The sequence below is a fragment of the Gopherus flavomarginatus genome, chromosome 2, assembly GCF_025201925.1.
Source record: "Gopherus flavomarginatus isolate rGopFla2 chromosome 2, rGopFla2.mat.asm, whole genome shotgun sequence".
In the NCBI taxonomy this organism is placed as follows: Eukaryota; Metazoa; Chordata; order Testudines; family Testudinidae; genus Gopherus; species Gopherus flavomarginatus.
This window is the reverse complement of record NC_066618.1, coordinates 229,830,568-229,852,809: the sequence shown is the minus strand read 5'-3', so window position 1 is coordinate 229,852,809 and position 22,242 is coordinate 229,830,568. Positions and strand designations below refer to the sequence as shown.

General features: G+C 44.3%; 1 protein-coding gene across 2 annotated transcripts in view; it reads left to right on the top strand.

The window, feature by feature from the left end:
* Nucleotides 1–1,510: 1,510 nt before the first annotated feature.
* TCEA1 (transcription elongation factor A1) overlaps nt 1,511–22,242 on the top strand; it is a 58,525-nt gene continuing 37,793 nt past the window's right edge. The window contains exons 1-2 of one of the 2 annotated variants that reach the window (XM_050938929.1): nt 1,511–1,814; nt 16,850–16,912. In XM_050938929.1, coding sequence (XP_050794886.1) covers nt 1,746–1,814; nt 16,850–16,912 — 132 coding nt within the window. In that variant the 5' untranslated portion in view covers nt 1,511–1,745. Of the gene's footprint in view, nt 1,815–16,849; nt 16,913–20,179; nt 20,261–22,242 lie in introns of those variants that run through there. The other variant, XM_050938930.1, reaches the window with a different exon arrangement.

Genomic DNA, 22,242 nt, shown 5'->3' with positions numbered 1-22,242 from the left:
GCATCAATTTTTTTTACCAGACTGCTCGCTCAACATACACGTTACAAATATCTTTCATGAAAGGCTTGATAAGCATTTCTCCAATAGTGTGAGCTTCTCTGGCAAGCACTATATGGTAACATACTCAATAAGATGTCTCTGTTGCACTTTTGTTGTACTTTTATTGTCTGCTTTAGCAATTTTAATCATTGAAAGTTTACAATTTCCAAGTGAGTCACGCTTCCTCTTGAAAAAACTTATATCTTTGTCTTTATATTCAGCATGCTTGGATGCCAAATGCCTACGAAATTTAGCAGGAGCCAATTAACTGTTTGCTAGTATTTTGTTGCACACGATGCACTGCACATCAGGAACATCTTTATTTCCAACACACATAAAACCAATAGACAAATAACTTTCATCATATTTTCATTTCAGTCCTTTAACACCTGCTTCTTCTTGTTTTTTGATATACTTCAGTGGAAATTCTTTCACCTTGGATAACTCACTAGTACTAAAAGATTTTTTGGCAACAAAAGACTGTGATTGTTCATCCTCACTTTGAAGTGTCACAATATTTTGCTCATTTATTTCAGCCATAGTTGGAGTACCGGAAAAACTTGCTTTTCGTTTCAAAGTTCCTTCTTTTAGCTACAAATCCATGGAGATTAGGTTTAGTAACAATATTTAGAAATACTGATTTTTGTCAAATTTCGTTTGTCACAAATATTTATATTGTTTTGACCTAAGCTAGTTTAGTTGTGCTTATCGCACACACGGTAAAGACCCACAGGTTTGAATGTGTTGAGTGAATATGTTATATTCAACATGGCACAAAGAGAATGGTGTGTGCATACCACTCCAATTCGCGCAGCCTAGAGCAGAAGGGGTATGACATCACTAATTTAAAAGTGCCCGAAAAGGGTAGACAGAAACATCCTTGCATGCCACCGTCTCTTTACACCATGATCTTCAATATGAGATCTAGCAAGAACTGTAGCTGGACTCAAGTTTGTAGTGTAGAGATGCCCTTGGTGAAGTGAAACCACCAAGGGGAGCAGAAAGTGGCTTGTTAGGAATCCTGCTCCCACCCAATCAAGAAGCAAGGCGGGTGAGGCTTGTGGGGAGCCTCCTTCCCCTCCAGGCAGTAACAGCTTTAGGGGCGAGCGGAGCAGCCGCTCGTCCTTAGAAGCGATCGCTGTGACGCGCCTTCAGGGAACCAGGGACTGAAGACTGCAGCTCCCGCACCTGTCCGGGCCCAGCACTTAGCGCACCGCAGGGGCGGGGGAACTGGCTCCCCACGGCCCTGAGGAGCGGGGTGCGGAGCTGACGCTGTGTAGCGCGGGCCGCATGCTCTGAGCGCACCTGTGCGCGCGCCACAGCCCCGCGGACGCACCCAGCGAGCCGGACTCCGGCCGGCACCAGCCCCACCCTCGCTCGTTGCTTCCGGAGTGCTGGGCACCTCCCGCCCGTGGGGGCAGGGCCCGCGCCTCGCCGCGCCGCTAACCCCGCCTTCCCCAGCTCCCCCCGCGCGGGTGGATGCTCTCGGGCCGCCTGAGTGAGGTCTGTCTCCCCGGGCTGGTGCTTGATGAGCGCTGCCTGGCGCCGGCGCCGCCGCTCGGGCTGCTGGGTTCATTTGTTATCCGGCGGCCTGGCTCCATTTCTGCACGGAGGGCCCTGAGCGGCTGCGTCCGCGGCCGGCCCCCTCTCGTCTCTCTTGTGTATCCCGCAGGCCCGGCCCTCGCCCCACTCGGGCCTCCGCAGCCATGAGCACGGAAGACGAGATCATCCGCATCGCCAAGAAGATGGACAAGATGGTGCAGAAGAAGAACGCGGTGAGCGGCCGGGCGGGGGGAACAGCGCCCCGCTCTCCTCCCGCGCGGGGCCGCCCTGGTTCCTGGCAGAGCTGGGGGTCCCGGCGCTCGTCGCGCGCCACTTTCCGTGTCTGCCCCGCCGCAGGCTGCCTCGCGCCCAATTGTGAGGCCCGGGCTCGCGCACGCCCCCAGCCGTCCCCCGAAGGTGCCTGGCGCTCGGCGGGGCGAGCTCCGCCTGCTCCCGGTGCCCCTTCGGCCAGTGGTCCGTAAGCCCGGGAGCTGCAGCGCTCCGGCCCCGGGTCTTCTGTGGCCAGCCCCGGGCACCTCTTGTCCTGAGTGGGCTTGTTCCGGGGCGCGCGCCGGGGACTCCTCTCCCCGCCCAGAGAAACCCCCTGCCCCGCGTGGGCTGTGCCCGCGCCGTGTCACCGGGCGCTGCTGCGCTCAGGGAATACGGCCCCTCGCTAGGTCCCCGGCAGCAAGCGAAGCAGCAGGCTCGATGGGCTTGGGGAGGGGACGCTCAGCAAGTGGCGGCTTGGCCCGCGAGCCCCGGTAACGCCCCGCAGCCCGGCCTGGCAGACAGGTCCGATCACACACGTTGGCTTCGATCACTGGCATGAAGCTGTGTCACGTGAGATGTTATAACCCGAACTGAACAGTGGAGAGTGGCTCTGGCGCTGGGGATTAGCTGTGCCAACCCTCTGTAACAGCCCCCAGCACAGCATAGGCTGGCAGCTGAGACAGTTCATAGTTTTTACTCTAGACAAATGGTAAAGCCAGACGTATTTACTACACTAATAAACATAAGTAGCAGCTGGGGCCGTATGAATGGAGGTGGAGTTTTACAGAACACTTGGATCCCTATGGTTAGTTCAAATTGAAAGCAAGGTTCTCTAGTGTTAAAGACCTCGATTTGTTCGTGTGAATCAACACATTACTTGGGCAGTTAACACAGAATGCTTATCCCATCCTCTGTGTATCCCCTCCTTACAAATATGTCACTGCAAGATTCCAGGGACAGTCTGTTAACCTGGTTAGGGGAATTATGAACCTATGATGCTTTGAGAAACAATACCATCCTTGTCAAGTATCAGAGGGGTAGCGGTGTTAGTCTGGGTCTGTAAAAGCAGCAAAGAGTCCTGTGGCACCTTATAGACCAACAGATGTATTGGAGCATGAGCTTGTACATGCATCCCACGAAGTGGGTATTCACTCACGAAAGCTCATGCTCCAATACGTCTGTTAGTCTATAAGGTGCCACAGGACTCAATACCATCCTTGTTGTTTCATTTATTGGTATTTTCTGTATGGACTAGTAAATCAGACAACTGTATTTTAAAGTTAGATTTTTGTGTTTAATGAGATTGTTAAATCCTAAATCTCACTGAGTCCAAGAATGAGCTGACTGGGAATGCACTCTAGAGAATTTTTCTTAACTAGATGCAGTGTGGAAAATTTTGTTTTCTGTCTAAGGTGTAATCTTTCCATGGCTGCTCTTCCTAGACTTGTCTGTGTTAGAAAAAATTACTTGTTGCAGGTAATGTGTTATGGTTTGGCTGGTGTCGAACCCAGTCTAACTGTGATTGTATACCAGGGCAAACTATATTGAGCGCTGTTTCAGAAACCTTGGTGCATTTTAATCAGCCCTATCAGTTAAACCAGGTTCAGCACCAGTGTAGCAGTGGTGGCAACAGGTAACCTTCCTAGTCTACACAATGTTCTTGGGTCTGACTGAAATTTTTCTAAGAGGATGAATAGTCTCAGTTTTTTTCTCTCTTCCCCCTTGTTTATTCATTTGATGTTTTCTTTTTTTCTGCTCCCTGCTTATTTCGTTCTACATGCACATGTATGTACCAAGGACAGTAAGCACAGATAATTACAATACTACCTTCAATTACAGGAAGAGCACCTGAATTCAACTCAGTGGGTTTTCCTTTTCTATGTTTTCCTTAATAATTTTTTGCAAATTGTAAGGTGCAGTAAAACCTGCCTTAGGGACCGCCTCTGAAGAGAGATCACCTGTCACGAGTGACTACTTGCAGAGTTCACAGAACACCACCACACTCTAATGTGAAAACCTTTGAAGAGAGACCATCTCTTACAAGAGACCACTTTTACTAAGGCCTTGGCTACACTTGCAGGTGTACAGCGCTGGGAGTCAAAGCTGTCTTTGTACAGCTGTGTAGGAAAAGCGCTGCAGTGTGGCCATATTTGCAGCGCTGTTGGGAGTGGTGCATTATGGGAAGCTATCCCACAGAGCACCTCGTCCCATTTTGGCACCGTAGGTTGTGGGAAGGGGGCGGAGGGTGCGGGTCATTCTGCTTCCTGTCCCAACGCCCCGTGATGCATTGCTTCACATCTCAGTAATCCCTATTTTTCTGTCCACGTTTGGCGCCATCTTGACTCCCTCAACGGTTTCTGTGCAGCGCGATTTCTGTGGGAAATGGAGCCCAAACTGCTGAGGAGTATACTGATGAGTCTCGCCAGCACATCATGTTTGGCAGTTGAGCTATTCCTTATGATCCAAAGTGATGAGGAGTCCGATGATGATAGCGAGTCGCCTGACGTGTACGACATGAAATTGCTGCTGGCATTCACGGAAATGCTCAGCACCGTGGAATGCCGCTTTTGGGCTTGGGAAACAAGCACTGAGTGGTGGGATCACATTGTCATGGAAGTCTTGGATGACGAGCAGTGGCTGCAGAACTTTTGGATGAGAAAAGCCACTTTCATGGGACTGAGTGCTGAGCTCGCCCCCACCCTGCGGCGCAAGGACACGAGATTGAGAGCTGCCCTGCCGGTGGAGAAGCGGGTGGCTATTGCAGTCTGGAAGCTGGCAACTCTAGACAGCTACCGATTGGTCTGGAACCAGTTTGGAGTGGGAAAGTTGACCGTTGGGATCGTTTTGATGCAAGTTTGCAGGGCCATTAATCGCATCCTGCTAAGAAGAACCGTGACTCTGGGGAACATGCAGGACTTGTGGATGGCTTTGCACAAATGGGTTTCCCTAACTGTGCAGGGGCGATAGATGGGACGCATATTCCTATTCTGGCACCACCCCACCTAGCATCCGAGTACGTTAATCGGAAGGGGTATTTCTCCATGGTTCTCCAGGCGCTTGTGGATCACCGTGGGCGTTTCATTGACATTAACACAGGCTGACCTGGAAGGGTGCATGATGCACGCATCTTTCGGAACACTGGCCTGTTTAGGAAGCTGCAGGCAGAAACTTTTTTCCCAGATTGGAAGATCGCAGTAGGGGACGTTGAAATGCCCATTGTGATCCTTGGAGACCCTGCTTACCCGTTAATGCCTTGGCTCATGAAACCATATACAGGGAAGCTTGACAGGAGCAAGGACCGGTTCAACTACAGGCTGAGCCGGTGCCGAATGACTGTGGAGTGTGCTTTTGGCTGTTTAAAAGGGCGCTGGAGATCTCTGTATGGGAAGCTAGACGTGGGGGAAAGCAGCATCCCTGCGGTTATCCTTGTGCTGTACCCTCCATAATATTTGTGAAGGGAAGGGTGAAAGATTCAGTCAGGCATGGACCTCTGAGGTTCAATGCCTGGGTGCTGAATTTGCACAGCCAGAGAGCAGGGCTGCTAGAGAGGCCCAGCACAGGGCTTCAAAGATTAGGGATTCCTTGAGGGAGGAATTTGAGGCTGAAAACCAACAGTCATGTTTGGTGCCTTGCATGGGAGTGAAGTGCAGTGGTTACAATGTTAGTAGGATTCTGTTTTTCCTAAGCTGATTTGCAGTGCCTGTTTCTTTCCTGGGCTAAGGTATCTTTTGACTTTCTGCAATAATAAAGACTGTTTTCAAAGCCAAGAATTCATTTATTGAAAAGAAAAGAACTTTATTGACAGACACACAATATTTTGGGAACCTAAAAGGGCAGGCGGGGTGTGGTGGGGAACTGTACAGTCACAGGTTTGAATATGTCATGTCTGGAGTGCTGTGCAATGACTGCTGCACTTCAGGATGCCTATACTGCATGGTGAGGGGGGTTGAGTGCAGAGGGTAAGGGTTGTAGTTCTCAGGGCTAGTTGGTGAACGTACAGGTGTTGGAGGCAGCTGGTGGTGGTGGTAAGAACCTGGATGCTGGGTAAGGGGGTTTTGAGCTGACATTGGGGCACAAGGGAAAGAGCTTTGGCACGGGGGGTGGGGGTGGTTGACATGGTAGTGCTCTGCCTGAATGTCTACGAGTGCCTGGACAGAGTCTGCTTGCTGCGCCAGCATGCTTATCAGCTGCTTTGTGCTCTTCTTCCTGGCTGTTGCGTTTCTCTGGCGGATCCTGCTTTCCTTTTCCCTCCAGTCCTGCAGTTTTTGATTCTCTCTGGCAGAGTGGTCCATAACTGTTTGCAGCAGGTCGTCTTTGCTTTTTCGCGGCTTCTTCCGGAGGTTTTGGAGTCTTTCAGCTGTTGATAATACGGGCATCCGAGAAGTCAAGGTTGCTTGTAGAAAGGCAAACATGGAAACAGTTAACAGAGGCAGCATTGTTTATATCTCAGCCAGTTATTCCCACACAGTGAAGGAGTTTATCATCTTCACAATAGCATAATTTTCCCATGCCAAAGAGAGCGCACATAACCCACAGGAGCCCCGAAATGGTGAGTAAGGGGAACTGATTGATTGATTGCTTCTGGGCTGTACTGGGGTTTTTGTGCATTGGGGAAAGCAAACATCTGCAGGGGGCACCTACACTGAACAGTCTCCAACATTTTCAGCAGGAGTTGATGCTGCTAGATATCTCGCAGCTGCGGGTCATCTGGGAAGAGTGGGAGGGTCTTCTCCAGCAATGCGGATTCCACCCTGGCCGCTATGCAGCTTGCCTGTGTTCAGCAATGGTGCCGCAAGGGGTGGGGGGACAGTGGCATGGACGCGTTAGCCTGACTGGGACAAGGACCACAGTGGCTCTCCCAATAAACTTGCGCAAGCGCATTGCCCACGCTCTGGCTGAAACTTTTGAAGAGATTACCGACGCCGATTACCACGACGTGATAGACCACATCAATGGGCTATTCCACATCTAGGCACGCATGCATGCATGCAGCTCTAACCCTCCCTCCTCTCCTGAAACATTTCCATCCTGAAAATACAAGCCGCTTACCGGGAACCTGCTCCTCTGCTTGTCCTTCACCACGTACCGCCTGCTGTGACTGGCTACCTTCCTCCTGGCTTGAGAAGAGCTCCTGGCTGCATGCTTCCTGGGACTCTGGGGTGTCTCCCCACCATTCTAGTACCCTCACTCTCAGTTTCCTCCTCCCCCCCTCCTCCTCCGCCTTTCTCCCCCTTACCCCCCCCATCGTAGTCCTCGGATTGGCGGTGGGGTCACCCCCAAGTATCGCGTCCAACTCTTTATAAAAACGGCAGGTCATGGGGGCAGCAGCAGAGCGGCGGTTTCCCTCATGGGCTTTGCAATAGGCACTCTGCAGCGCCTTCATTTTAACCCTGCACTGCAGCGTGTCCCGGTCATGGCCCCTTTCCATCATATCCCTTGATATCTGCCCGTAGGTATCGTAATTCCTACAGCTGGAGCGCAGCTGGGACTGCACAGCTTCCTCCCCCCAAACACTGATGAGGTCCAGCAACTTGCCTTTGTTCCAAGCTGGGGCTCGTTTGGTGCGTGGAGGCATGGTCACCTGGAAAGATTCACTGATTGCACTCCACACCTGGCTGAGCAAACAGGAAGGGGATTTTTAAAATTCCCGGGGTATTTAAAGGGCGGGTCACCTGAGGCCAGGGCAGTAGAGCTCAAACTGATGAGCAGAGTGGCTGAACAGGCATTCTGGGATACTTCCGAATACCTCTGGAGGCCAATAACAGCACTTTTGGTGGCCCCACTGGCAGAGCAGCGCTGCATCACCACCGCTGCAGTCATTATTCCCCAGGCAGAGGTAGAGTACAGCCAGCACTGTATCCAGGGAGATGTGTTAGTTGCAACGCTGTATCCAGGGTGTGTTTAGTTGCAGCGCTGTAAAGCCACCACCAGCGCTGCAACTCTCCAGTGTAGCCAAGGCCTAACTCCTGTGAGTGGTTGCTCTTGGCTAGTGTTACTGTATTTCTTTTCAAATCTTGCAATACATTCTCACTTGACCCTGCAGTATAATCAGAATACTATATTAATGACATACTATACAGACCATTCCTGAAATTTACCAAGCTGTCACACACACGATTATAATTTTATTAGAGGATGAAGCTTAATTGATAAGTGATCTCTCTCACACACAAATAACTAAGTTTCTGACAGAAACTTCATATTTACCTAGTTTTCCACAGTATGAACTGCTCTTTGTGGAAAATCTTTTAGTTAGTTTTTTATGCTGACAGTACCCCTTTTAAAAAACACTGCCTTGTAGCATTTGAATAAAATCTTGATGCATTGCTGCAACTGGAAATGATTTGACTGACGTATATGTCTATGCGCAGACATTTCCAAGGATACTTTTTGAGCCCTAATTTGTCAAAGAACAGATGGGAAGGGATGATTTTATTTAACCTACCACTGAAAATCTTTCTCCATGGCTCATAACAGAACATTGAGCTGTAGTATCCCAGTTGTCTGGAATCTGATGTGTGATTAATTGAAAAGTATAACATAGACATGGACATCCATTTATTCATGGGTAGACTATTAGTGTTCTATAAATAATAAATTGGCTTGTTAAATTGCTGCTGTGCTGAACTAATATGCTTAGCTTAATCAAAAGTAATATGTAGTTTTGTTTCACGATTGTATTGAAATACTACACTTTATAACATGCAACACTTGACACACATCTTAGATACGTTATATTGTTCCTCCAATAAGATTATAATTAAATTGAATGTACTATTCATTATTCAGTTGCACCTTACCTGTAGTCTTAGTCAAAAATGTGTACCGTTTATTTTTATTTTATATTTTCATCAGTGTAATGAATGTCCTTATTGAAATGCGTAGGAGCATGTGGGCAGAGGTAGTGTTGCATATATGAATTTTCAAAAACCAAGGACAGTTCAGTAAGTTTAGAGAAGAAAAGATAAGAGGAAGTATTTAATCTTACTAGATTTAAATTGTCACTCCCCTTAATAGAACAGACCATTAATGTGTAACTGACTTTACATAGGTATTCCTTTAAAAAGTTACTTTGTTTTATAACCCATAACTTTTAAATTAGTCAATGCAGACTTTTTCCCTCAGACTGTGATTTGATTAATCTGGGTGACTTGTGTGGGGATATTTTTGTTTTGTTTGTAAACTGCACTAGCTAGATATTGAGACTTGTTTCTCAGTTATTGAGCGTGTTAACAAAGCAATTGTGAAAAGGGAGTATGTTTTTTAAAGATTTATATAGGAATAAAGTTACTTCAAAAGTTTATTTGCCATTTCAAGTGGATGGCTGTGCATGACTGAGATGAGATTGTAAGTGTAGGTCCTTTCACCAGTTATCAGAGCCAACTAAAATATTGAACTACTGCTTTTCTTTGTGCAGAAAATTGTCACTATTTCACAAAATAGTTGCTCTGATAAAGCGGTTTTCAACCTCTTTCGTACATTAGCTCTATGTTAAAACAGAAATAGTGTTGGGTTATTCCTGTCATGGAGTCCTCGGGGTGTAACCTGGACTGTGGGACCTCTGAGCCCTCCAAACCCAACAACCTGGGGTGTCCCTATCACACTGTGATGCTGTGACAAGCTACGAACCTCTGACAGGTACCGCACTTACATAGCCATCTACAGCAGGGACATGGGCATGTGCCCAACTGAGTTATATGAATGATCTCCCAGCCACTCATGAACCAGTAGAGAGGCTTCAGCCAATTTCCCCCCAGCTCTAAACCCATCCCAGAACTATACCGTCTTGCACTGATCAAAAGCCTGACTAGTGTAAGCTCGTTACTTAGTTCACCATTTCTTCATAGGAAGGTGGACCTGCACCAGCCATTGTAATTTGAGCTGAGATTCCCAAAAACACTTCAACCAAAACCACACTGTTTTAGGTAAAATACAAAACAGATTTATTAACTACAGATAGATTTGAAGTGTTTATAATTAGCAGGCGTAGAGATTCAAGTTGGTTACCTAAGAAATAAAAATACAAATGCAATCTAAATTCTGACACTAGCAGAGTAAGCAAGATTTGAATCCTAACAGATGTTACAGGAACTTTACAGTTCCTCAATATTCAGACTAGACTTCCTTCCAGACGATCTTCGAGGTGTTGAGATGGGGTCGAGGGGAAGAGAGGCCAAGTGATTATGTCACTGCCACTCTTTTATACTTCTAGCTGCTAGAAAGATCCTTGCTGTGACATGGATTAGTCCACTCCCATGGCGTATGAGCAGGGCCAGATTAACTCTCCTGTGGACCTGAGGCTATTAGATTTTGTGGGGCCCCTGTATACAAGTCTTTTTCCTAATTTAAAACAAAATTATCACAATTATGGCATCGAGGCTATTAATGCTATACTAAACTTGCTTTTTAATTAACATAAAGACGTTCTGTGGTTACATTTCAGTTTTAAAACATGTAGACTATAGTTAAGTTAATTCAAAATAGCCTACTTCTTACCTTAGAACAGCTGTTATGTTAGTTTCTGTCAGGGAGAGAGTTTGGGTGAAGATGGGGGTGCGAGGTACAGGCTCCGCTGAGGAGGCGCTTACCACAGGTGACTCCCGGCTGGTGGCATAGCAGGACTCAGGCAGGCTGCCCGCCTGCATACCATGGCCCCATGCCGCTCCCGGAAGCAGCCGGCTGCTGGCATGTCTCTGCATGCTCCTGGGGGGAGGGGGACAGCGTGTCTTCATGTGCTGCCTTCCAGCGCCATTTCCACAGTTTACATTGGCCAGATCCCGGCCAATGGGAGCTGCGGGGATGGTGCTGGGGGTGGGGGCAATGCCCGGAGCCTGCCAGGGCCACAGAAACGTGCCAGCAGCTGCTGCTTCTGGGAATGGCATGGGGCCACAGCATGCAGGCAGACTGCCTGAGCCCTGCTGCGCTGGGGCTCCCCTTAGCCTGGGGCCCTGGGTTGCAGCTGCTAAGCCCCTGCATTAATCCGGCCCTGCATATGTGCCTTCTCTGAGGTACTGGATTCTTTCTGATGGGCCGCCAAGGTCTGTCTGGCCCTCCTTTGTAACAACTGAAAGGCTTGTTGTGGGTATCTCTCAATCTCACAACCTGTTTCAGCAGCATGTACAGCAATACTTCATAAATTCACATATAATGGTAGTACTTACAATCAACAGGATATTAATGTTCATCTGATCAAGACTTAATGATACTTTGTACAAAACATATCATAATTATATGACAGTGGTGAATAGAGGGGTTCCACAGTGCTACTTTGAGGTACAGTGTTACAATCCCCTCTTCCCCCACCTCCAGTGTAATTTCCAAGAAATTGTTGAATAACTCTAACAGTACAGCACTAACATACATCTTAACACCAGAAGAAGATGCCGATGACTCTTACTCAGACTTTTGCCTTAAGTGTAATTCAATACATTACATTATTTATGTGAAAACGTGTATGAAGCTAGATCTTTCAATGATATCTGAAATACCAGCAGTCCAGTATACAACTTCACCTCCAGTTTTGCTCATTCCTGGTCTATGAAAATTGCCTAAAGTTGGCCAGAGGTTTCCCAGGTGACATACCTTTGCTGGTGGAGGAATTGAGTTGTGACCCTCTGTTGTGGAAAAAAACAGAAAAAAGAAGGCCTGTAAAGATTTAAAAAAACCCTAAAAGTTCAGGGATTATACTCTACCCTGTATTTCTTGGAAGACCAGTCCTATGAGTGACTAAGCAGCCAACTCTATTATAGAACAGATAGGTTCACAGGCAGTAAATAAAAATTGGTGGCTGGTGATCTGTCCATTACTTTTACTATATGCCCATGACTAAAACTTGGGAGAAGTGTGGCTCAGGAGGGTGGTCCGGGGGGAGGCTGTAAGGGGTGCTATGGGTGCTCAGGTTGGAGAGGGGGAGTCGCGACCCCGGGGGGGGCGCCATGGATGCTGGGGAGGGTGGGGCTGGGGGTAGGCTCCCTACCTGGCTCCTGGGAAGCAGGGATCCCAGCTCCTAGCACCATGTGCTGCTTCTGCTCTGCCCCAAGCCCTGTTTCTGAAGCTCTGATTGGCTGGGAAACATGGACAATTGGAGCTGTGGGGGTGGTGCCTGGGGGCAGAGGGTACACATGGAGCTAGGAGCTGAGGGAGGGGAGTTACTATTGCTCTTCTGGGGAGCCCCCCTCCCCTCAGGTAAGCACTGCACCCCAGCTCTGAGCCTCCCCAGACCCAAACTCCTGCTGTTGGAGGTGTGTGTGTGGGGGGGGGCGCTGCGACTGCCCCAGCAGTGGCTGGTGCGCCTGGCCAAGGGGCTGCCCAAGCTGCTCTGGTGGCCCCCCAGGCCAGGTGCACTTGCCACTGCATAAGTCACGGAAAGTCACAGAATCTGTGACTTCTGTGACAAACACGAAGCCTTAATCATCACCACTAAATTAATCAGCAGTCAGAACTTAGCTGACCATTTTGTTGATGATAGATAGATACAAAATAAAACCCAATTTACTCCTCTATAGTTATATTGGTTGTGCTGCACAAAACTTCTACTTTTGTAAGCAAAGAGATGAGGGGTAAAAAGTTAAATGTTCAGTTAAACATGTCAGTATTATTTTTGCAGGCATCACTGTAATAAAAGTAAACAAACTCAAAGTGGGAAAGGGAGATTTGGGCTGAGAGAAGAGTGGGATTGTGCTAACGAGCGAGGAGGAGAGCATGCTGTGGGATACAGCTCTGGACGGCTATGGTCTGGGAGCAGTGGGAAGGTGATGTACTTGGCCTTGTAGAACAGCCACTGTCTAACCACATCTCACAGGAGTAGAGTAAGCTATGCTTGATAAAGATTTGCTTAAATGCAGGGAGGAGATCTAAACAGTCTAAGGCCTACACTACAAACTTACATCAGTACAACTACAGTGCTCAGGGGTGTGAAAAATGCACACTTCCTGAGCGACCTAGTTATATCGACCAGGTGTAGACACAACAACTACAGTGACAGGAGAAGCTCTTCCATCGATATAGTGATGTCTTCACTACAGCACTGTACGGGTAGACAACTCCTTCTTTCTTTCTTGGTGTCTAGAAAGGAGGAGACTTGCAGAAGTATATAGGATCAGTGGTTAAAATAAATGGCCCATAATCCAAAGGAGATGAGAAATAACGAGGGTATAATGTAAAAAGTGAATTGTTATAGGGACTGGGTAGCTGTACATCCAGGTTATTAGTGACAGTTGTTAGAATCTAATAACCGTTCAGTCTTTGAAATTAATTGATCTGTCTAGTACCTAGTGGACTGGTGTCTACATCACAAACTACAAATTGCACTAATTGGCTGTTTGTCTTAGCCAAAAACAAAACTGAATAGACCCTGAACTACATAGGAAAACTCAAGTACACTAAAATTCCTGGAGATCTTTCAGGTTCAGGAAGGAGGTACAATGAGAGGGTGTGGGAGACAGACTATGCTTTCCTACCTCTGCTGTGTTGTAACCACAGAAGAAGTCTTTTGGCCTACAAGCCAGCCAGTCTGACATTTCTTAGCAGCAAAGAGTTCGTTTAAAAACACTGAATTGCTTGGAGATGGTGGTTAAGTGTATAGTTGGACAGAATCAGAAGGCTGCTTCTTTAAAGCTTCTGAATCATGAGTACAGAGGTGAGATACAGTCTGGCCTTCTCTCTCCTTCTTTCCTTTCCCTGTGCCCCCTTCCCCTTTCCCCCCTCAAAAAAATGAAACACATGGAATTTAGGATAATTAGTAATAAATATAAAATTTGTATCACAAGAAGTTTATTAAAGGATTTGTTAATGAATGTTGGGTGCTGATTATCATACTTTACATGTAAGAACATAAGAACAGCCATACTGGGACAGACCAAAGGTCCATCAAGCCCAGTATCCTGTCCTCTGACAGTGGCCAATGGCAGGTTCTCCAAAGAGAATGAACAGACAGGTTGTCATCAAGTGATCCATGCCCTGTCACCCAATCCCAGCTTCTGACAAACTGAGGCTAGGGATACCATTCCTGCCCATCCTAGCTAATAGGTCCATCAATGGCTATCTTCCATTAATCTATCTAGCTCCCTTTTGAACCCAGTTATAGTATTGGCCTTCACAACACCCTTTGGTAAGGCGGTTCAGAGTGCATTGCATGAAAAAATACTTCCTTGTGTTTGTTTTAAACCTGCTACCTATTAATTTCATTGGGTGGCCCCTTGTTCTTGTATTATGCGGAGTAAATAACACTTCCTTATTTACTTTCTCTATACCACTCATGATTTTATAGACCTCTATCATATCCCCCCTTAGTCGCCACTTTTCCAAGATGAAAAGTCCCAGTCTTATTAATCTATCTCATACGGAAGCTGTTCTATACCCCTAATCATTTTTGTTGTCCTTTTCTGAACCTTTTCCAATTCCAATACATCTTTTTTGAGATGGGGCGACTACATCTGCATGCAGTATTCAAGGTGTACCGTGGATTTATATAGCAGCAATATGATATTTTCTGTCTTATCTATCCCTTTCATGATGATTCCCAACATTCTCTTTGCTTTTTTGACTGCCGCTGCACATTGAGTGAATGATTTCAGAGAACTATTCACAATGACTCCAAGATCTTTCTTCAGTGGTAACAGCTAATTTAGACTCCATCACTGTATATGTATAGTTAGGATTATGTTTTCCATTGTGCATTACTTTGCATTTATCAGCATTAAATTTCATCTGATATTTTGTTGCCCAGTCACCCAGTTTTGTGAGATCCTTTTGTAGCTCTTTGCAGTCTGCCTGGGACTTACAAAACTACTCAAGATAGTTATTTGCAAATTTTGCCACCTCACTGTTTACCCCTTTTCCCAGATTGTTTATGAATATGTTAAATAGGACTGGGCCCAGTACAGACCCCCTGGGGTACACCACTGTTTACCTCTCTCCATTCTGAAACCTGCCCATTTATTCCTACCCTTTGTTTCTTATCTTTTAATCAGTTACCAATCCATGAGAGAACCTTCCCTCTTATCCCTTGACTGCTTATTTTGCTTAAGAGCCGTTGGTGAGGGACCTTGTCAAAGGTTTTCTGAAAATCTAAATACACTATATCCACTGGATCTCTTTTGTCTGCATGCCTGTTGACCCCCCTCAAAGAATTCTAGTAGATTGGTGAGGCATCTATATAGCCTTTTTCATCCTGAGTAAAACACAAGACATTATACAGCCCCCCAAATACCTGAATGTTTCCATAACTGGGAGATCCATTTCTGTGAAGCTTCTTTTCTACAGTGCAGAGCTTCTAAACTTCATTGGACAGGTGTTCTCCTTTGTTAGGAACCAGGGGAGACTAGGCAGAGATACTTGCTCAGGATTCACTTTGCATGCTCTTCCTTTGCAGCACCAGTTAAGAGTTCATAAGCATACAGGGTATCACTGGATAAAATAAATGATTTTGGTTACCCACAATTTTGGTAGCTGTAGTTTGCTTGTATATAGAATACTAGTCAAACACAGCCATTCTGGGATGGGAACCACTAGCATAGGGCACAGTACACTGCATTAGGGTGAGGGGGGAAGATTTTGTCCAAGATGTGTGGACAAACGCACAACCTTGATAAAACTGCAATGGAATCCTTAATGTCCATGCATCTCAGAGAGAACTTTTTTTTTCCCTCTTCCCTGGAGTGTGACTAAAAGTGACACCTTATTCAGCCAATCTTGCTTCCTGAGTGTATTCAGAATAATACCTGTTTACAGTATTGATTAAAGTTTAGGGATTTTTTTTTTAAACTATTGTTAGTAGGCCTAACCTCAGTGCAGCTTAGTTGAGTGATTCTGTTCTGGATCTTGCATCACCTACAAAATTAACTAGGTGATGACTCTACCAGGGCTTTGGAGCTGTGCTCCGGCTCCAGAGCAAGCTCCAGGCAAAAACCTGCAGTGCCACTGCTCCGGAGCTGCTCTGCCCTTCAGCTCTGGGCCCCGCTCCAAATCCCTGGAATCTACATCAGTGATACATGAACCAGAAAGAACTCAGATTCCAGGTTGAGTTGCAGTGTTATTCATTAGAGAGAGTGAGTTTTCATATGTAAACTGATTAGATTTGATTTAGTGAGATTAAGACAAGTGTGGATCCGTGCTCTGCAATTTAACTTTTAGGTGCAGAACCTCATTTTAAGGTCTCATATGAAAGATCCACTTGCAGTACATGCATCGGATTCTGTGTGTTAGATTGGCGATGAATGTAGTGATCTGAGTGGTTGCAGATAGATATAGGCTTGAAAGGAAGCCTTCATTCAACTTTTTTTCACTTGCAGAACTTTTGAGTGATTTAGAAAAATAAACACCATCCCCAGGGAAAAACTACACCTATATCTAGTAAAGTGCTGTAATCTGGCTACCTGTGTATGATACCTTTAAAGAAATGTATATAATCTGATATTCTACCCACGCCAACATAAATCTAGTTAAAAATATTTCTGGTAGAGGAACTGGTTACCTGAGGATTGGTAGTGGGCTATATAGAGCCTTTCATCTTCAGGTTTCTTATTCTAATCTAGCCTAGGTCATTACAGACTGAAACATACTGCTGTGTGATGTCTGTCTGGTGAACTTGAGTGAAATGAGTCTGCTGTAAATCCACTTTCCAAGGTATACATATTGATGTGACTGTAACCACCCCCACAAATGGCATTACTTGGCAATCTTAATAGAGAGACCAAAAACTAAATGGTGTGGGACTAAACTGCTCTCATCCCCAAGATAGTACCTTCAGATTGAGGCTGAGGCACACTGATGTTAAGAATCTGGAAAAACTTGCAGTGTTGCTTCTTGTGCTAAGCTTGTTCTGTGGATAAATAGTATTTAAGTCTCCAGAGTTATCAGTCTGGAACCTTTCACAGAACTAAAACATATACTGTGGGGTTATAAAGAGATATCACTTGTTTTCTGCTACGTATTCTAAAGGTTAACCGTGTAGGAAATAAAATATATTTTGAATAATACTTTTATGCATGTTTTACAGGCTGGGGCACTGGATTTGCTAAAGGAGCTTAAGAATATACCTATGACCCTTGAGTTGTTACAGGTAAACTTTTTACATTGCTGATATATTTTAAATATGAGCTTTTAAATGGCAAAAATAAAAGATTATTAAATGCAGATCTGAGGTTCACCAGAATATTCTCTGTTCCTTGCATCGGAGTACAGTGGAAAAGGTTTCATTTAGATTACAAAATCTTTGGGGTAGGGAACTGCCTCTTTGCCTGTCAAGTACTGTACACCTATGCTGCTTTGCAAATAATAAAACAAAATATATTGTCCATTTACCTAGACTGAGTCTTTCTGTCAGTTTGCATGCACCACTGTAACTGGAATACACACAGACAAGCCATCTCAAAGAACCACGGTTACTGTGCGGTAAATAACCAGTCTTTTCCTCCACACCAATTTATGGCAACTCTTTCAGATTAGCTCTTGTCCAGGAGCAAGCCCTTGCAGATGCTTTTAAAACTTTTCTGTTTTATATATGGGTCTATTAGTAGGATGTCTCAGACGTATATTAGAGGCACAAATCTGCTGTGCTCTTGCACTGAGGGAGAGAAACCTATTACAACCCTTTACAGGTCTAGCATGCTCTCTCCCTCTTGGATCTAGTCAACTCCACTGATCAGATCATAAGTGAGTGGCGCCAGAGTTCTGCTCTGCCCCATCCACCTGTTCACTGGGGGAAATGTTGGGTATGCAGCCCCTTCCTGCTTTCCTTGTATCTAAGTTGGTGAATAGGGTAGGTCTTATACAGCTATGCAGGTAAGCATAGGGGAGCCTAATATTCCCTTGCTCCTCCTTGCATCTGGTGAGCTGAGAGTGGTGCACAATCTAGCTCTCTTTTTGAGGTTTAGCTATGTCCAGGTATACCTTTTAATTGAAAACTAGGCTTTAATTGGGCAACAAGTAATCTTGCATTGAAGGGAGTGGAAATCTATGATGATGAAATTTTCCAGAATCTGCAAAGTTCTTAGCATTGTCCCATGAGGAAACAATACTTTGAAAGTAATGGTATTGTATTTAAGAATTGTAACTCTTGGTAGCAAGAGCTATAATTAAGGTTGGAGGATAGTTTCAAATCAAGCTCTGTTTTTACTTGCTTATAACTTTAATAGAATGTTTTTCGATAATCTAGTTTCGGCCAAAAAATGAATTTTTGGTGGTTGCAAGTTTAAAGGAAACTCTTCTAGCTATGTCTGAGTTATGAAGCTGAATGGTTTTTTCCCACTCTGTTAGAAGAATTTCCACACTTTATTTGTATGATTAAAAGCAGATGGACTATGAAACTTGCATGTTACTCAGCAGTGAGTAAGCTCTTGGGCTAAAATAATTGTATGTATGATAATTGTGAAAAACTCAATAGGCAGCTAAGATTTTTACCAGAGTCTAATGAAGGCCTTTCTCCTTTGTGACATTGCAATGCACACTACCGCTGTGACAATTTAAATTAGAGGCGTTGTGTGTAAAATGCAGTCTTTCCAAATGACACTTTAACATTAAGGCTGCACAAATATTTGCATTTTCTGATTAATTTTAAGGTTTCAGTTGCAGTGCTAGCCTTGCCACATTGTACGTCGTGTATATTTTGTGGAGTACACTTATAAATTATATTGTTACTCTTCCAGAGAAAAGACTACATGTATCCAATGTGGTTGAGTTAAACATTGCAGGAAAAATACCATCCATTTAAAAAAAAAATTATATTTGCCGCTTAACATACTAAATGCAAAGAATTTTATTAGCTATGGAAGTCTATGAAGGATCCAAAAGTGCTTTACAAACTATGTATAAATTCCTCTACTGCCAAAGTCCAGCCATCTAGGAGGTGGGAAGATGGCGGCGCTGTGCACCAATTTAGCTACATGGCCATGAATGAAAGCCTGAGGTGGGATGGAGAAACTTTGACTAAAAACAGCAGGACAAATTCCACTCTTATTGCATGAGACCTTCAAGGTCCATGTGGATTAAGCATGGTCTTTGTTTTAACTGCATCAAAATTGATGAAACAAATTGATGACTGGGATTCCAGTTCATAGTTCCAAAGAAATATAGGTTTCATACCTGATACGTACATTGCTATCCTATGTTCTTTACCTCTCTATTGCTGTACATTGGCTTAAATTATCAAAGAAGAAAATGCCATACTTTAAGATCAAAAATGCCAGTCTGTTGTGCCAAAACATAGTTCATAATTCTCAGTTTGTTGTTGCTTGTAACTTTATATTAAGCTAACGTTCCAGGTTTGACTTAATCATGGATTTTTCTTATGTAAGATTTTTCTTACATATAAGGTTAAGATATTGGAAAAACCCACCAAACAAAATAACATTGTGTTCTTTGCTCTCTGAGCTGATAGTGCCATCCTTCCCTAAGAGGGAGCAGATACCTGTCCAATGTATTCCACCTCTCCTATCTTGCCTGATGCTTGTTGCAGTGTCCTGAGACAGTTATGGGATCTGTAAAAGAAACTCCTCCTTATCACATTTTTCTTCCCCCCCAAAAGAGATATAAGATTGGAATAGCTTTGTAAAAGGGCATGGTGGATAGTTTACTTCATTGGTTAAGTAATAAAGTGCTTAATTTGTTAAGACTTCGAGGAAACAAGCCAGATAGGTTAAGATTTTCATCACTGTTCTGTATAAGCCATATCATGCTACATTTTGACCAACACATTTCTCTGCCACACACGCCTCTCATCTCATTTAGTCTAAAATTTAATAATCACACATTTTTTTTAAATCTGAGATTTCCTAATTCTGAGGCCTGAGGTTATTTGATGGATTTCCTTTACTAAAACCTTGCAAGAATCACCTGCTTAGTTAGAAACTTGAGAAGTTGTCATATTCCTCATTGCTCACAAAAATGTGATCCTGGGATTTTGATTGGGTGGAGGGCATGGGGTAGAGGAACAAATGTGTTACACTGCCAATATAAATAAAAAAAAAACCCTCTTAATTTTCTCTTTAAAGAAGAAAAATAGTAATACCAGGCCATTACAGAGTTAAATAGAATAGCAGCTAGATCCTAAGATGTTTGAAGGTCTCTTTTCTTTGACAAAAATACAAAAAGGAATGCAAAAAAAGTGAGCCTATTAAAAGCAATATGAGAAATACACATTTCATTAATGGCTTAAATGACTTGAAATAAGAGTAACTCAACCTTTGTTAAAATTTGGCAATAAAGACAGACTAGTGTTATATAAGCAAGATTGCTATTTATTTATTTATTTATTTATTTTTTTAGCAGAAAGTAATCTGAAATCAAGTTAGAAAACTGTATTAAATTTTTTTTGGCAGATGTTTCAGTTTTGGAGCAGGAGGAAGAGGGGAAATTGGAAAAATATTCCTCTACATGGATAGACCCCTGAATTACTTGGGAGTATATTAAAGTAAGAAATAACAAATTATTGTGCTAAATTGAGATTATACCCCACCTGCTAAGTTATAAAAGGAATGGATTGTAGAAGAATCTCTTCCGAACACTGTTGGTGGCAGTTGCACTTGGAGTTTCAATTGCTGCTACTAACAGGCAGGTATCCTCAAAGTAGTAAATGAGTTTATCATGTATACAATATATAAGACAAAAAGGATAGAATGTTAATAAAATTCTTGCTAGTCATGTTTTAGGATCCTTTCCATCAATATTTTAGCTTTTCTCCGAGCTATTTGCCGAAGGGTGGGATTTTTTAAGGCAGTACTTTTCAGTCCTTTTTTTATTTGCAGACCCCTAAAAAATTTCAAATGGAGGTGTGGACCCCTTTGGAAATTTGATGTGTGGTCCATAGACCCTTACCATAGAAGTCTTAGACTGAAAAGTGACTAAAAAGAATTCAGCTATAAATGTTGCATGTCCTTAGCACGGCATTTAATGCAGCGTGAGAAAGGACACTACCACTTAGGCCACGTCCAGACTAGGAATTAAAATCGATTTTAGATACGCAACTTCAGCTACGGGAATAACGTAGCTGAAGTCGAATTTCTAAAATCGAGATACTCACCAGTCTGGACGGGGCGCCATCGATGTCCGCGGCTCTCCGCGTCGATTCCGGAACTCCGTTCGGATTGATGGAGTTCCGGAATCGATGTAAGCGCGCTCGGGGATCGATACACCGCGTCCAGACTAGACGCGATATATCGATCCCCGAGCAATCGATTTTAACCCGCCGATGCCGCGGGTTAGTCTGGACGAGGGCTTATGCTCAGTTTAATGACAACACTTCTAGGCTTTGACCTGTAGGTGGGGGTATTGACATACTTTTGGTTGATCAGAAAAATCGAATGCCTTTTCTGGGGCATGAATCTTTATTTTCATTAGTCACCTTACACAGACCCCTTAGACATAGTCTGCAGACCCCCTGTGGTCCGCGGACCACGGGTTGAAAGCAACTGGTCTAGGGAATCTAAGTAAATTAGGAGCACATCTCATGGGAAGTAAATGGGATTTGTTCTTTGAAGTCACTTAAGTGCTTGTGAAAATCCCACCGATCTAAACTGATCATAATTATGAAATTCAAAATTTCTAACACTATGCAAACATCTATAAATCATTTTTATATTTTAAAGTTTTGGCAAGCCATTGCTGTAATTTAGGTTGCATAATAGCTTTCATTGCAAACACACACACTCACAGAATTTTTTAACTTTCCTCTTTTCAGGCTGGGAAATTTGAGCAGTAGTTCTTAAGCTGTCTTTGAGGGCAAGGAAACAGACAATAAACATGACCTTTTAAAAACAGCTTTCCAGTCAAAATGGAAAACAGTGAGAATTATCTGTTGGCAGCTACAATATGCTGTTAGACTCATAGACTTTAAGGTCAGAAGAGACCATTATGATCATCTAGTCTGACCTCTTGCACAGTGCAGGCCGCAGAATCTTGCCCATCCACTTCTATAAAAAACCCCTAACCTATGTCTGAGTTATTGAAGTCCTCAAATTGTGGTTTGAAGACCTCAAGCTGCAGAGAATCCTCCAGCAAGTGACCCGTGCCCCATGCTGCAGAGGAAGGCGAAAAACCTCCCGGGCCTCTTCCAATCTGCCCTGGAGGAAAATTCCTTCCTGACCCCAAATGTGGCAATCAGTTAAACCCTGAGCATGTGAGCAAGACTCACCAGCCAGCACCCAGGAAAGAATTCTCTGTAGTAACTCAGATCCCATCCCATCGCAGACCACTGGGCATACTTACCTGCTGATAACTTTAGGGACATTATTGACATTTTTAAATGTACGTTTCTTAAATTACTTGTTCCTGAGAAGTTTCTTGGCTCACTAAAATGAGAACAGCAGTTATTAGGCAGCCTCATAGAAAAGGTGGATTTCTTTATGTTTATAGATATATCATCTTGTCCCATCTCTTGTACTCTGCCTTTACCAG